We start from the raw sequence: 15,904 nt of genomic DNA, 5'->3' as shown, positions 1-15,904 counted from the left end.
TAACGACACTATCCCAGATGAGGAAGACCCTTGGGAAAATTATGATGCAGGGTCAGACGATGATAACGACCCAGAATTATACCCCTCAAAACCTTCACCACCTGATGATAATACAGGTTTTGTGCAGTTGATTAATAGGGCAGCTAAATACCATAAGGTAGATTTACATACAGAATCTCAAATAGAGGATTTCCTTTTAGAAATGCTACCTGCTGCACAAAGAACATCAGGCACACTACCTATGCTAAAGGGTCTTCTTAGTCACACAGCAGACATATTCAAAGACTCTGTGAGGGCTAGGGTGTTAAACCCAAGAATTGATAAAAAAATATAGGGCAGCCCCAAAGGACCCAATATTTATCAAAGAACAAGTACCTCTGGACTCGCTTGTAGTTACAAACGCTCGTAAAAGAGCAAATTCATTATCTACAGGGGAAGCTCCTCCTCCTGATAAGGAGTCCAAGCTAATAGATGCATCAGGCAAAAGGGTAGCATCCCAAGCAGCAAACAGCTGGCGCATAGCTAATACACAAGCGCTACTTGAACGCTATGATAGAGCACATTATGATGAGTTAGAAAAACTCATCACATATCTCCCTAAGGAACATCAAAAAAGGGCAGACCAGCTTATACAGGAAGGGAGGATAATAACCAACACTTCCATTATGTGCGCGCTAGACGCAGCAGACACTGCAGCAAGATCCATCATCACCAGTATCATGCTAAGAAGACATGCATGGCTTAGGGTCTCAGGTTTCAAACAAGAAGTACAAACAACTTTATTGAACCAACTTTTTGATCAAAAAACACTTTTCGGCTCAGGTACAGATGAGACTTTAGAAAAGATGAAAAAAGACACAAACGGCTAAATCAATGAGAGCATTACAACAGCCAATTCAAAGGGGTTCCTTTCGTAGGTCCACCTATAGGGGGTCAAAAAAACAGGCACAAGCCAACAACCTACCTCTTTTACACCAACATCACCCAGAGGTAATTCAAGAGACAGTTACAGAGGTAACAACAACAAGGGTAGAGGTCGCGGAAATAATAACCTCCGCAACTCCCCAACCCCAAAACAGTGACTTAATACAACTCCCCCCAGACCATATAACACCGGTTTGGGGACGTTTATCACAATTCCTACCTGTCTGGGAAAACATCACATCAGACAGGTGGGTGAGACAAATTATCCAACATGGTTATTGCCTGGAACTCACAGCTACCCCACCAAACATCCCCCCCAGACAGCGTCCAATGAGTCAAGATCATCTAACATTGTTAAAACAAGAAGTACTATCACTGCTACAAAAGCATGCCATAGAGAAGGTTCCAAAACATCAACAAGGAACAGGAGTATACTCTCTATACTTCCTAATCCCCAAAAAAGAAGGGTCTCTAAGACCAATCTTAGACCTCTGGCCTCTCAATACAAACATAAACTCAGAACACTTCCACATGGTCACGCTCCAACAAGTACTTCCTTTACTAAAGAAAGGGGACTTTCTTTCTACACTGGATCTAAAAGACGCGTACTTTCACATCCCAATTCACAAAGCCCACAGAAAATACCTCAGGTTTGTAGTAGAAGGACAACATTATCAGTTCATAGTCCTTCCATTTGGGGTCACAACAGCACCAAGGGTGTTCACAAAATGCCTAGCAGTAGTTGCAGCACACCTAAGAAGACAAGAAATACACGTCTTCCCTTACCTGGACGATTGGCTAATAAAAGCCAAGTCACAGGAAGAATGTCTTCAAAACACACAAAAGACCATTCAATTGCTGCACCAGCTAGCGTTTACGGTGAACTACACAAAATCCCCCCTACAACCAAACAAGATTCAACAATACCTAGGGGCTACTATAGACACAGAAAAAGCCAAAGTATACCCCAATCCAATCAGGATCCAAACAATGATCACGTTGATCCAAAAATTTCAACCACAACACTCACTAACCGCTCGAGTGTTCATGCAGCTGTTAGGGATGATGTCCTCCTGCATACTGCTTATACCATATGCCAGACTACAAATGCGTCCACTGCAAGAGTGTCTAGCGACACAGTGAAATCAGGCTCAAGGTCAGATTACAGATCTGGTGTTGGTAGACGACCGACCGCACACATCGCTCTCTGAAGTGGTGGAACACAACAAACATTTCCAAGGGACGGTCGTTCCTAGAACCGATTCCACAAGTGATACTAACAGCGGATGCATCGCTCACCGGATGGGGAGCGCATATGGAGAAATATACAGTACAGGGAAAATGGAGTGTACAGCAAAAAAAGCTGCACATCATTTATCTGGAACTACTAGCAGTGTTTCTAGCACTAAAAGCTTTCCAAATGCAAATCCTCAACAAAGCAGTCCTGATCAGAACAGACAACATGACTGCAATGTATTATATTCAAAAACAGGGGGGGACGCACTCTCTCCAACTATCCAGACTAGCACAGGACATTTGGAGATGGGCCATTCCTCAAAAGATCTATCTGTTAGCCGAACACCTACCAGGAGTTCAAAATCAGATAGCAGACATCCTAAGCAGAGAGTCAGAACAGATACACGAATGGGAACTGCACAACCAAATACTGCAGCCATTCTTCCAAAGATGGGGACAACCAGAGATAGATCTGTTTGCCACTCATCAGAATGCAAAATGCCAAAACTTCGCATTCAGGTACCCACACCACCTGTCCCAGGGCAATGCGCAATGGATCAATTGGTCCAACAAATTTGCTTACGCTTTTCCCCCTCTCCCACTAATTCCATTAGTGGTTCGGAAACTGCAACAACATTCAATGACAATGATACTAGTAGCACCCACGTGGGCAAGACAGCCGTGGTTCACCACGCTACTGCAACTCTCACAGGTGCCACATCAAAAGCTGAGATTATTACCCATGCACCTTACACAGAACCATGGAGAAATAATGCACCTAGATCCCAAACAACGAACCTAGCGATCTGGCTCCTGAGGTCATAGAATTTGGATACTTAGATTTACCTCCAAACTGTATGGAAATCATTAAGCAAGCAAGACGTCCTACCACCAGAGCATGCTATGCAGCAAAGTGGAAAAGGTTTGCTGTATACTGTAACAGTAACAACATCAACCCTCTGGACGCATCCACTAAACAGATTATTTGCTATTTACTACACTTACAGCAATGTAACCTCGCCTACACCTCTATTAGAGTACATCTTGCAGCTATAGCGGCGTACCTACAAAACAGACAACATCTTTCCCTGTTTAAAGTACCAGCAATAAAAGCTTTCATGGAAGGCCTCAAAAGAGTCATTCCACCAAGACTACCGCCTGCCCCAGTCTGGAATCTCAACATAGTACTTACCAGACTAATGGGACCACCTTTCGAACCTATGCATAGGTGTGAAATACAATTCCTCACATGGAAGGTGGCCTTTCTTATAGCTATTACTTCACTCAGAAGAGTAAGTGAATTGCAAGCATTTACGATACTAGAACCATTTCTACAGTTACACCAAAATAAAGTGGTTCTTAGAACAAACCCAAAATTCTTGCCTAAAGTAATTTCAGCATTCCACATCAATCAGCCAGTGGAACTACCAGTCTTCTTTCCAAAACCACAGACGGTAGCAGAAAGAGCCCTACATACATTAGATGTCAGAAGGGCAATATTGTACTACATAGAAAGTACACAAACTTTCAGAAAGACAAAACAACTATTTGTAGCGTTTTCTCCTACACATAAGGGCAATCCTATCTCTAAAGCAGGCATTGCCAGGTGGATTGTAAAATGTATACAAATATGCTACTTAAAAGCAAAGAGGACATTAACTGTTCCTCCTAGAGCTCACTCTACACGTAAACTAGGAGCATCTATGGCATTTTTGGGGAACATTCCCCTAGATGACATATGCAAAGCAGCTACCTGGGTTACAACGCATACCTTCACAAAACACTACTGTGTAGATGTGCAGGCAACACAACAGGCTAGAGTGGGACAAGCTGTACTAAAGACTTTATTTTAGACTGTTGCAACAGACACGGGTGACCACCGCTAGGGAGATAAATGCTGCATAGTCTATTCATAATGTACCATCTGCAGCCCATATGCCTCGAACGGAATATGCTACTTACCAGTATGCATCTGTTCTTGGCATAGAGGGCTGCAGAGTGGTATATGTCCTCCCAGCCTCCCCGGAAACCTGTGTCTGTTCCAACACTATCTTATTTAGATACACTTACATGGGCATTTCTATCTGTATTCTATCATACTACTCCATCTAACCCTACTATGGCAAAACAATCTAAGGATGGAGCCGATGCCCATGCGCACTAGCACCCAAAGGAGGAGTCACCAGTCTTGTGACGACAAAAGACTTCTCCAAGAGAAAAACAAGTGCAATCATCCGAGCCCAACACCAGATGGCGATCTATTCATAATGTACCACTCTGCAGCCCTCTATGCCAAGAACAGATGCATACTGGTAAGTAGCATATTCCTTTCTTGCCTTCTATTTTCTGGTTTTATTTATTTTAGGCTATCTAGCTTCAGTTTCTCCCTTTCGTTGCCCAAACCTTATTTACAGTATCCTTGTGAGTGCTCCTTTTCTGTAAACATCCCTTTAAACCTTGTTCTTATCTTGTCACATTTGCTGTGCATGTCGAGCATGACTAACTGAGAGGATTTTCGTGACAATCATCCTGGCTACTGGGGGAAATTCTGGTAATTCTGAAGTGTGGTGGAACACATATTTAATACGGTCAAAACAAATCAATGCACTAGGTGTTGGCATCTCCACACGTTATCGTTTGCGCACAGAATATGTTTATCAGTAAAACTGTATTAATTTGCAAATGTAATGGTCATTTCAATTGAAGATGTGTTGTCTGTAATGGCAGGGCGATGCCACAACATGCATACTCTACTTTACCCTATTCCACTCTACTCTGCACCACTCCACACTGCGCCACTCCACACTGAATCACTCCACTTTGTGCCACTCCACACTGCGTCACTGCTCTGTAGTCCAATGCACTCTACCCTTCTCTACTATGCACCATTGTACTCCACTCCACGCTACTCCACTGTACGCCTCTCCACGCCGCTCTGCTCCACTCTGTGCCACTCCATGCCTCCCTACTCTTTACCACTTCGCTCTACACCACTCCATTCTACGCCAATGCACTCCACTCTGTACCATTCCACTTTACGTCAGTACACTCTATGCCACTGCACTCTACCCCGCACCACTGCTCTCCCGTGCACTATTCCACTGTACACCACTTCACTCTACTTTGAAACAATATACTCTGCCATCTGCACCTCTCCACACTCCACTCTTCACTGCACCACTATACGCCACTTCACTCTACTCTGAAACAATCTCCTCTGCACCATCTGCACCTCTCCACTCAAAACTACACCACTCCACGCCTCCCCACTCTGCGCCACTATACTCTATTCTGTACCACTTTACTCTGTACCACTCTGCTCTAAAACAACGCACTCTACACCACTTTATGCAAAACCAAATCACTTTACCACAGTGCACTCCACCCCAATTTTCTCCGCACCATCATTCTCTACACCACTGCTATCTGCACCATTGTACATGAAGTCCCTGCACTCTACGCCACACTACTCTGCACCGCTGTACTTTTCATCAGTGCACTCTACGCAAATACTCTACACCACTCTACTACACACCACTGCACTCTCTGCCACTGAACCCTACCCAACTCAACTCTGTCACTGCATCCACACCATTGCACTCTATTCTTCCCCTCTCTACTCCAATCCATGCTAATACACTCTATGCTACTACCCGCTATGCCACTCTACTCTGCATCACTCCACTCTACACCACTTCACTCTACCCTACACCTGTCCACTCTATGCCTCACCCTTCTGCAACACTGTACTCTATGCCACTCTTTTGCACTCAACACAAGTGCACTGTATGGGTCTACACCTCTCCTCTCTATACCACTGCTCTCTTTGCCCACACTTTAAGCCACTCTAATCAACTCTGCACCACTGCACTTCACGGCACTCTACGCCGCTTTACCCTACTCTGAAACAATCTACTCTATGCCAATGTACTGTGTGCCACACTGTTCCACTCTGCACTACTGCACTCTATGCCACTCCATTCTACACCAATGCACTCTATGCCTCTTTACTAAAAACCAGTAGTCTCTACCCCATTGCAGTGTATGCCACTATTCTCTATACCACTGCACTGTATGTGCTGAGTTATATGCCACTCTGCGCCACTGCTCTCTACTCTACTCTGTGCGTCAGCCCTCTATGCCACTGCACCACTCTACCGCACACTATGTCACTGCACTCTACACCATTCTCATATACTGTGCACCACTGCACTCTACACCATTTCACTTTACACCGCTCTACTATGCACCATTTCACTTTAGATCTCTACTCTGCACCACTCTACTCTATGCCAATGCACTCTACTATGCAGCAATCCACTCTACATCACTCCACCTTACTCTGCACCACTCCACACCACTCCACCTTACTCTGCACCACTCCACACCACTACACCTTACTCTGCACCACTCCACTCTACCTCACTACTCTCTGGCACTCCACTCTACCCTGTGCCACTCCCATCTGCATCAATTCACTCTGCTCTAAAACAATCTACTCTACGCTGCGCCACTCGCTCTACACCAGTGTACTCTATGCCATCCACTCTACACCACACTAGTCTACTCCGCACTCTACGCCACTATACTCTACCCTGCAACACTGTACTCTGTCACTGCACACTACACCACTCAACATCATTGTGCTCTGTCACTGCAATCTACACCACTCTGTTCTACTCCGCCCCACAGTATTATACACCGCTGCAGCCCTGTACTCTGCAGCACTCTTCTCTACACCACTGAACCCTCTGCCACTGCACTCTAAGACCCTCTACTCTGCAAGGCTGCACTATCTGTGACTGAACTCTATGCTACTCTGCACCACTGCACTCTATACCACTACACTGTACCCCGCTACAATCTTCATCACTGCACTCTGCATCACTTCATGCCACCCTAATTGCCACTGGAATCCACACTGCACACTACGCCACTCTGCAACAATGCACTCTTCCAAAGCATTCTACACCACTTGCCTCTAAGCCAATGCCTTCTACGCGACATCTCTCTACGACAACTCCACTCTATGATGCTCTAAGCAGCTCCCTTTATGCCACTTTACTCCATTGTATTCTATGACACACTACTCCAATCTAATCCAAGCCACTCTGACACTCTATGCCACTCCACTCTACAACATTCTACTCCACTCTGGCGTTCCACTCTACTGCACTACTCCACTCAATGACAATCTACTCCGCTCTATGCCACTCTACTCTACAGCACTCCACTCTATGCCACTTCACTCTGCGTTATGCAACTCCACTCTGCTTTAAACCACTCCACAACATTCTATACCTCTTCTCTCTACCACACTCCACTCTACACCCTTCCACTCTACACCACTCTACTCCCTCCACAACAATGTATGCCCCTGCAGTCTACACCACTCCATTACACTCCACTTCACTTCACTCTTCTCTACTCAACTCTACTCTACACCACTCCATGACTCTCTATGTCACTCCATAACACTAACTAAACTCCACAACACTGCTTTAGGACACTGTACTCCATGCCCCTCTACCTTACGCCACTAACTTTTAGCCATGCTGAACAGCAGCCAAGATTTTGTAAAACATGGCTAAAACATATTGGCAAGCCAATTGCTCCTGCATGGACAAGATCTATTGGCTTTGCTAATATATGTATAAAATTTATAAAGCACAGGAATCACCCCCTAAGGGGTATTTATGCGTTATCATTGCGGGAAAGTCAGATGACCATGTGCAGATAAATTACACAATGAATAATGCCGTTTTCAGGAGTTTCCTAAAGCGTACAAGATTGGAGCATTTATGCAAGTCCACAGGTAGGGTCTTCTAATGCTCGTTTAAATTGTAAGAGGCTTCTCCTTACTAGTGTGTGTTGGGGAAACAGAAGGCGGAGTGTGTGGCGTGTGAGAGAGTGACTCAGCCAAAGTCCCATAGTACTAATGGTATAGTGGGGCTCTCATCAAATGGTCACTATTACTCATCACCCAACTCTTCCACAGGTGTGAATCACCAGTATGATTGAGCTTAGCATGGCCAGTCTTTTATGGTTAATATTAAATACTTCAGCCGATCTCACCCCACCTTCAAATATGATATCACTATAATGAAGCCTGCAGTACTAGACAAGCATTTAAACATATTTGGGAGAAGTTTGCAGAGGACACTTGCCAATCTCCCCTACTCATCCCAAGATGTGGTTGAATTCTGTCAAACTCTTCCATCCTTTGTAGACTACCCGGTGTCCTTCCTTCTTGGCTGGTAGCAGCAGTGGGATTGGTGATACTTCCCTCTGCCCTTGGCTACCGTTTTGTTAAAGAGTAAATAGAAATGTATGTGGCCGGATTTGCTAATGTAACAAGAGCCAAAGGGTCCTCTTTCTGTAATATGTGGTGAATTACTCAGAGAATCGTAGGTCCAAAACAAATCCTGCAGATAAGATTCCCAGCAAAATTGTATTTACTCAAGTTCAATATAAGAACACGTTTAGAAATCTTTATTTGAAAGGTCGCCCGTAAAGAACGCATTTGCAAGATTGGGAGAATTTAAAACAGGACAATCATAACAGTTTAGGTTTTTTGTGATGGCCTATTGACCTAGTTCATTAGCCATGATTGTGACTTCTGATTGCTAAGGGGGGAGTAATAACCAGTTTGGCTTATAGTCTCGCATTCTTCTGGAGATTTCCCTTCAGCCCGAACTTTAAACGTAAGTGTTTCAGGATGTTCCAGTTTTTTTTATAAATATGTTACATAAAACCTGTCATTTTGTTTTTCAAATTAATTCAAAATAATAATTCTAGCTCATCGAATGGGCCTTGGAAAGCTGCTGATGCCACTAGTTTATTTCAAGTACAAAGTGTTGGGGCCTGCCCCTCATTCCTTTAAGGCAAACGCATGAATCGTGCCAATTTGTCTTTTGTGAACATATACACTAAAATGGCGTTCTTTTAAAAATCTGTTTTTGTGTTTCCAGTTGGATTTTGAAAAATCGCAAGTGAAAAAGTTAGAAAAAGAACAAAAGAAGCTGGCTACACAACTAGAGGAGGAGAAATCTCGTCATAAACAACTGTCGTCAATGCTCATGGCAGAGTGCAAAAAAGCAACCAGCAAAGCAGCAGAAGAGGTCCAGCGAGTGGAAGACATCAGCTTGAAACTGGAGAAGGAGAAAACTCAAGTGACTAAGTTGGAAGAGGAACTTGCCACAGAAAAAAAGCGTGGTCTTCAGATGGAGGCTCAAGTAGAGAAACAGCTTTCGGAATTTGACATTGAGCGAGAGCAACTGAAAGCGAAGCTGAACAGAGAAGAGAAAAGGACAAAGTCACTAAATGAAGAGATTGCACGCTTAAAGAAGGTTCTGGAGGACCTGGAGGCATCAGAAAAAGCCACTGGTAACATAAAGCAGCTAAACCAAAACTCCACCCTTGTATCCACTGGCGTTGAAACTGAATATCCTCAAATGGTGTCTGTGTTTTGCCAGACCGAGCATATCCAAAATGAAAAAAACATTTCAAGTGGTATCGACAGAGTTGATCATATTACATTGTCCAATCCACCCATGCCCACCAACTCGTATGCCAAGACAAATGGCCATCACAACCTGGGAATGCAAACAAGCAATGAAATGCTCCATTTACATGTAGAACACCAGAGTGAGAAACATGTTGGTTCTGTTCATGATGTCATCTCTGAAAATGGAAATTCTCCTGTCAGAATGGAGTCTCCTATTCATATGTCTTCTCAGCTTCCTTCTAGTGGGATATCACTGTCTCCAAGCAGTACAGCTGCCTCATCTTTAACTTCCTCTCCATGCTCTTCACCAGTGCTTAGCAGACGTTTGATTGGTACATCAGCTAGTAGCCCAGGTTACCAGTCCTCGTACCAAGTTGGCATCAACCAGCGTTTCCATGCTGCCCGGCATAAATTCCAGTCTCAATCCGAACAAGATATACAGGCTACTGGACTGCAAAGCCCACCTCCAAGGGATCTATCTCCAATAATGGGGGATAATTCTGCTGCCAAACAAATGGCACGAAATACCGTCACTCAGGTGCTCTCCAGATTTACAAGTCAAGTACCATCAAAACCAGCTGCCCCCAACAGTTCTCCCTTTGGCACAGACTACCGAAATCTTGCCAATTCAACAACCCAGAGAAATGAATTGAACCATTCATTTAGTCCTGTTAAGGTGTCCTGCCCATTGAGTCCTTTGTCTCCTGGGATTAAATCTCCAACAATACCGAGAGTGGAACGAGGAATTCCCCCACCAATTCCTCCAAAGAAACCTGGATTGGCTCAGTCTCCAGCCTCTCCAGTCCCTCTTTCCAAAACACCCCCTCAGTTGTCTTCTTTGGGGGCCACAATGGACATGTCTAGCAATGGTTGCACTCACAATGTAGTAATAGCCAATGGAAAAGAAATTGAAGACATCCTGCCTAATAGCAGCTAGCTATTGACCAAAAAAGGTAGCTGTACACATTCCATACCATTGAGTCCTACATAGTGAAAGGAAGGTAATGATTTCAAGTGATCAAATACGATTTAAAATAGTCAGATATGTTATTTATTTTAATATTAGAAGAAATTATTATAAACGTTGTTTACGTTTTCTAGAGTTCTTACCATATAAAATATTCTGAACTGCCATTTTTTGTGGGATGAGTATATAGCACTAAACAGTGATGAATGTTCTTATCCCAAAGGCCAGGAATGCATTTTATGTCGAATAGATCGTGTGTACTGAATTGCAAATGATATTATAATCCAAAGGAATATCGAAAGAACTGACCTTTTTTCAATTGCCATAAGTGGTTTGAAATCTATTCAAAACGTTAACTGAATGAGCGATGTAATCAATTATTTTAACATTATTTTTTTAATTTCAAGAGAGGGAAATATCACACTAAGCGCCCAAAGCTTGTGGCCAACCTAAAACTTGGGAATGTCTATCCTTTTACGTTATGCTTGGTACAGGAAACACATATTAGCTGTTCTCTGAAAGTTTGCCATTAAAAAAAATGTTGTCTCTAAAAGAGATGTACACATACCACACCCACAAATGGAGATGTACATGGATATTTGTTAAATATAGCATTTTCCGACTTGCTTTAAGAAAGAAAGATGCGAAGTCACCTTATTCAAAACAGAGGTTGAAACCGTGGCTTTTGCCTGTGAGTGTATTAGAGACTCTAGAACAGAAAGCGAATGTGTAATCCTATATAAGTAATTTGTGCAATCTTCGTTCCGGTTAATCATACGTACACTAAGTGCCTGAACTAATTCTGCAATAATAATGTGGTTTTCTGAAAAACTAAATAACATTGAATGGCTCACATGTTTACTGTCCTTTTCCTAAGCTCATAATGTTAAGCACTATACTGTTTTAACACTGGTGAATGTCTCTTCTTATAAGTATTGTTTTATATGCAGGAATATCTACATATTTTAAGTGCACACAGAGAGAATAAAACTCAAATGACTTAGTATGTGTGAATGTAATACATGATTTGGAGTCCTGAGTGCTAAGCCTTGTGTTACTACGTGTTTTTTGTATCAACTTGTGTATGTTTCATTATTTTGTTACTACTCTGTTATGACATGGTAATCATGAAAATAGTATGCTAATTATCATTGAGTGTACAGGAAATCTTAATGACATTTTCCTTTAGCTAAACCATACAGCTGACTAAAAGCAAACCATGTCTGCACTTAACACTTTTCAATAGGTTAAAAGAGTCAGAAGGTGCAAATCTGGTTTACCAAGTTATCCAGTTACCTTGCCTACAGGTATATGCTCTTTTGCCACATATGCAGCGAATTACCCAGTAACAGCTCTTTATTGGCACATTACCACTACAGTAGGGCGCCATTCTACAGTAGAACCCTCAAACGCTTTTTTTTTTTACCCAAGAGATGGTATCAAAGCTGTCAGACCAGAATGGATTTCTGCAAAACGTCCTCACATGCAGTGTCTGATGACCTGTATTAGAATTACATCTTTGGGTAATCTTTGTAAGGATTGTTCATGAAGGCTAGACATTTTTTTATTTTACGTCTTCTGAGTGTCATAACGTTGGCAGTTATTTTGTTATTGTAGAGTATTTAATTTTCTTTAAAAAAAAAAAGCTGCTGGAGAAAGCCACTGCTGAAACTTTCATGATGACTCAGGCTCAAAGTCGTAAGCAGCTTTCTCAATAAGCCAATTTTCACGTTTGGGCAAATGTTGCATCCTTATTTGAAAGATTGTGTGGCTAGTAAACATATGATTGAAAAAAATATACACACCCTTCCCTGAATATGATCAGACTTTTAAATTGTATAATGTTTAATTTGATTTGGGATTGAAAACAAACCAAAAGAGAAATAAAAGGATGTTACTCAAAGGTTATAGTCCTTTGTTATTTGTTACCTTTTCTACTTCTATTCATGGGTATGCAGTCTATTAAACCGTGGCACAATGCAGGCAGCCGAAACACCCATTGCTGTATGTTATTTTTAATTACAGTAAAATACAGATATGGTTTCTATTTTACCGTACATATGCAACTTTCATATTTAAGAAGCTCAAATACAGCCAAAACGCATAATGCCAGTTCTTGATCATGTTGTGGATACGAAATGGTCCAGGAATAAACAGTTTTAGTGACCAATATAAATGTACAAAAGTGGCCAGGAGGCAGTGTTGCTAATTCTTTTCTTTTTTTCTTAACTCTGTCTTCCTACGATATTTTACCCCCAAAATATGTTTAATAGTCATTTTTAAAACTTGCAGAGACCGCTTTAACTGTCGGTCCTATTTCTTGAAATGGATACTTAATAATACAAATACATAGAGAGAGCTTTTTGCCAGTTCACTTCAGCCATTGCTTTGCTATACATTTATTCACCTTCTGGGATTAGCCAACATTTGGTGACTGGAGTGTCAGTCTTCAAGAGTGCCAACATGTTGCCTCTTTATGTCCGAGTCCATCTCAGGAAGTTGTTGTAACAACAGTAAAAAAAATCTGCCTGAAAGTATTGTCAACACACTACTCACGAGCCCAACATTTAGCTGATACATGCAGCATATGTCCTGTGGAGAAGCCGAGTGGCCATCCCACATGGAGGAACTTCCTGTAGCATTTATAATACTCTGCACGAAAGTGATATCTGAGGCTCCCTCCAATCTCTGTTCCATCCAGGCAGTACAGCTGAACTTGAACCTTAACCCACCAAGAGTATTGTGTATTTACTAAAAAAGGAAAGCAAGCAAGAATAGCAAGTTATAATTTCATATATATCAATAAAGGATTCCTTGGGTTTTTCAACTACTCAGGAGTTAATTTTTTCCAGTGTTTGTTTGGCATGAACTCACTTGTATCTTCTACAAAAAAAATTAAATGTCATTTTCTGTGGAGGAGGTCACGCTTTGTGTGGCGGAGAGAGAAGGGGCAGCACTAGAATTGAACTGCTTGAAGTTTAGAACCTGCTAGCAGCCTTTATATCTTCGTGCTGCCGTTATGATGCTAAATACCCTACACAAAAACATAAATATTACTGTTTATTCATGAGACTGTTTTAGAAACAGCTTTTTTTAAGTAATTCATTACTACTAAAATGGAATAATTAAAATGTAGGCACAATATTTAAACATTTCACAAATTTAAATATTTCTTTCTCAAGAAATATGTTTTGTAGGATGTGTGGCTGTTTAAAACTTGCTCTGCATACTACTGACATCTAGTGTTGGGCTCAGGCATTACAACTTCTCTTCAAAGACTTTTCGAGTCTTGGGATGTTCTGTGACCCCTCATTAGTCCACAAAGCACATTGACTCAAATGCCACCCTAGACTGTTTTTTTTACTGCCATCTGGTTTAGAAGTATTCAGTAAAGGCTCAGAGGCGCACATGAGCCTTGCAGCTTTTTCAGACCTAACTGCTCCACTCTTCTAGACCGGCAACTCAGTCACAGCACAATTGGTTTCTGTTCTCCAAATGAGAAGATCGTTCTACTTCCACCAGCGGCGACTGCTTCACCTCGAAGTCCTGTCTTTCGCTACCTCATTCACCTTCTTCTACTCACTAAAGTCCCCTTCGATCTCCATGGAACGTGTCCCAGAAAATGTATACAGGAAAAGAGAGTTGGAACGCACACCCTACCAATTTTGTCCAGTGTGCAGTGAAAAATAGCCAGGGATGAAATCCTGGTCTGTTAAGTCCCCTTCCTGCTGGGATAGAGCATTACTCTCACTCTAGTCGGGGCTTGAGCCCTGAAAAGAGCAGAAAGAAACTCCCAGCTTCTGACCCACCACCAACCTTGGGCTCTGGTCGTCACCAAGCGAATGATTCATAGCCAAGCAAGCTCACAGGAGAGTGTGTCTAGCCTTGACAGTCATTGACACTACCCCCCAAATCTTGGTGAAAGGGCATACATTTTACCCTTTCACAGCCGAAATCGACACCAAGAGTGCAACTGAGACTGAGTGCTAAGTCGATACAGAGGGTCCCTTTGACAACATTGGAGAAATCTGAGGCACCAGTCCTAAGAAGACTGGTGGGGGCGCTTGATCTAGGCAAAAGCACCTCCTTATCCACGCACAGATTGGCAAGAATACTGCAAATCCACGCACAGGAAGGCATTCAACCACACTGCTCTCAACTCCTAAGGAACAGAGGCCAACCAAGAAGCACAAGGCTGCAAGCGTTTCATGTTATCCTCCCACACCCAGGCATTTACCTCCACATCCATCTCCACCATCACCACCAGGCTCATACTCACTTCTGCCACCACCATAGTCTTCTGGCAGGTCAGTGCAGTCATGCTCACACCGAGCAGTCCTTTTGGGAAACCGCTGCTTTCAACCTGCCTCCTGGGTCAGGAAATGAAGGCAATCCTGGGACGATTATGTCAACGCTGCAGTCAACTCAAATCTGGAACCATACCTGGCTCTGCCATCCCCGCCAGATGATATCTCTGCATATCATGCAATCATTCAGACGCCGTCTCCCACCATAAATTCGTCATGCTTATCTTACAGAAAGAGGAGAGCTTTTTAGTTGAGACCCTTTTCTCGACTGGAAAATCGTTCAGTTCCTGCTCATGCTTAAGGGCATGTTGAAATCAACCCGTACAATTTGAAAGACCATGTCATAGTAAATGTGGTCGCAACATAGGTCAAGAAGTAGTGCAAGGCTTCTGACAGTAACCTTTTGTACCGCTGTGACTAAGTCTCTCTAGACTCCCTGGTTGTACACACAGCAAATAAGCAAGCCTCTGGTCAAGTTGTGAGGTCAACCAGGCAAGCGCCTCAGTTCCACTGACACGTGTGAATTCGTTATAGGGACCACCCAATTGTGTATTGCTAATTCGGTTGGCTTGCTGTTGAGATGCAACAGGTTTGACTTTGAGGATATAGAGGCTCTCATAGCACCTCCATAGGACCTCAAGAATAAGAGAGGTAGATCATTTCCAGTGCAAATATCTGCTGTGCACTTCATGCTGTGGATCTTGTCTCCTACATTGTGAACACTAGCACCCTGCTCCTCCATACATCTCTACTCATCTTTGGGTTTAACCTGGAGACCCAGTAGCACCTCATCCAATTTCCATTCAGTGGGGAATATCTTTGGGCCCCATGTGGATGAGATGTTGGAAAAGATATAAAAGTACACCAAGATTGCAGAATCCATGTGTGCACTGCAGTATGCTGCTCCAAGCAGCACCATTCGTAAGTATTGATCTGGTAACAAGAGCACCACCACCCCCCTCA

General features: G+C 42.9%; 1 protein-coding gene across 1 annotated transcript in view; it reads left to right on the top strand.

Moving 5' to 3' along the window:
- CTTNBP2NL (CTTNBP2 N-terminal like) overlaps positions 1-12,627 on the top strand; it is a 238,603-nt gene extending 225,976 nt beyond the window's left edge. Inside the window, exon 5 of the mRNA XM_086923348.1 lies at positions 9,132-12,627. Within this exon, the coding sequence (XP_086779474.1) occupies positions 9,132-10,604 (1,473 nt within the window). The 3' untranslated portion in view covers positions 10,605-12,627. The remainder of the gene's footprint in view (positions 1-9,131) is intronic.
- The last annotated feature ends 3,277 nt before the right edge of the window (positions 12,628-15,904 follow it).

This window comes from Lissotriton vulgaris, chromosome 5 (genome assembly GCF_964263255.1).
Source record: "Lissotriton vulgaris chromosome 5, aLisVul1.2, whole genome shotgun sequence".
Taxonomy (NCBI): Eukaryota; Metazoa; Chordata; class Amphibia; order Caudata; family Salamandridae; genus Lissotriton; species Lissotriton vulgaris.
Note: the sequence above shows the minus strand (reverse complement) of the source record. Positions and strands in the feature narration are given on the sequence as shown.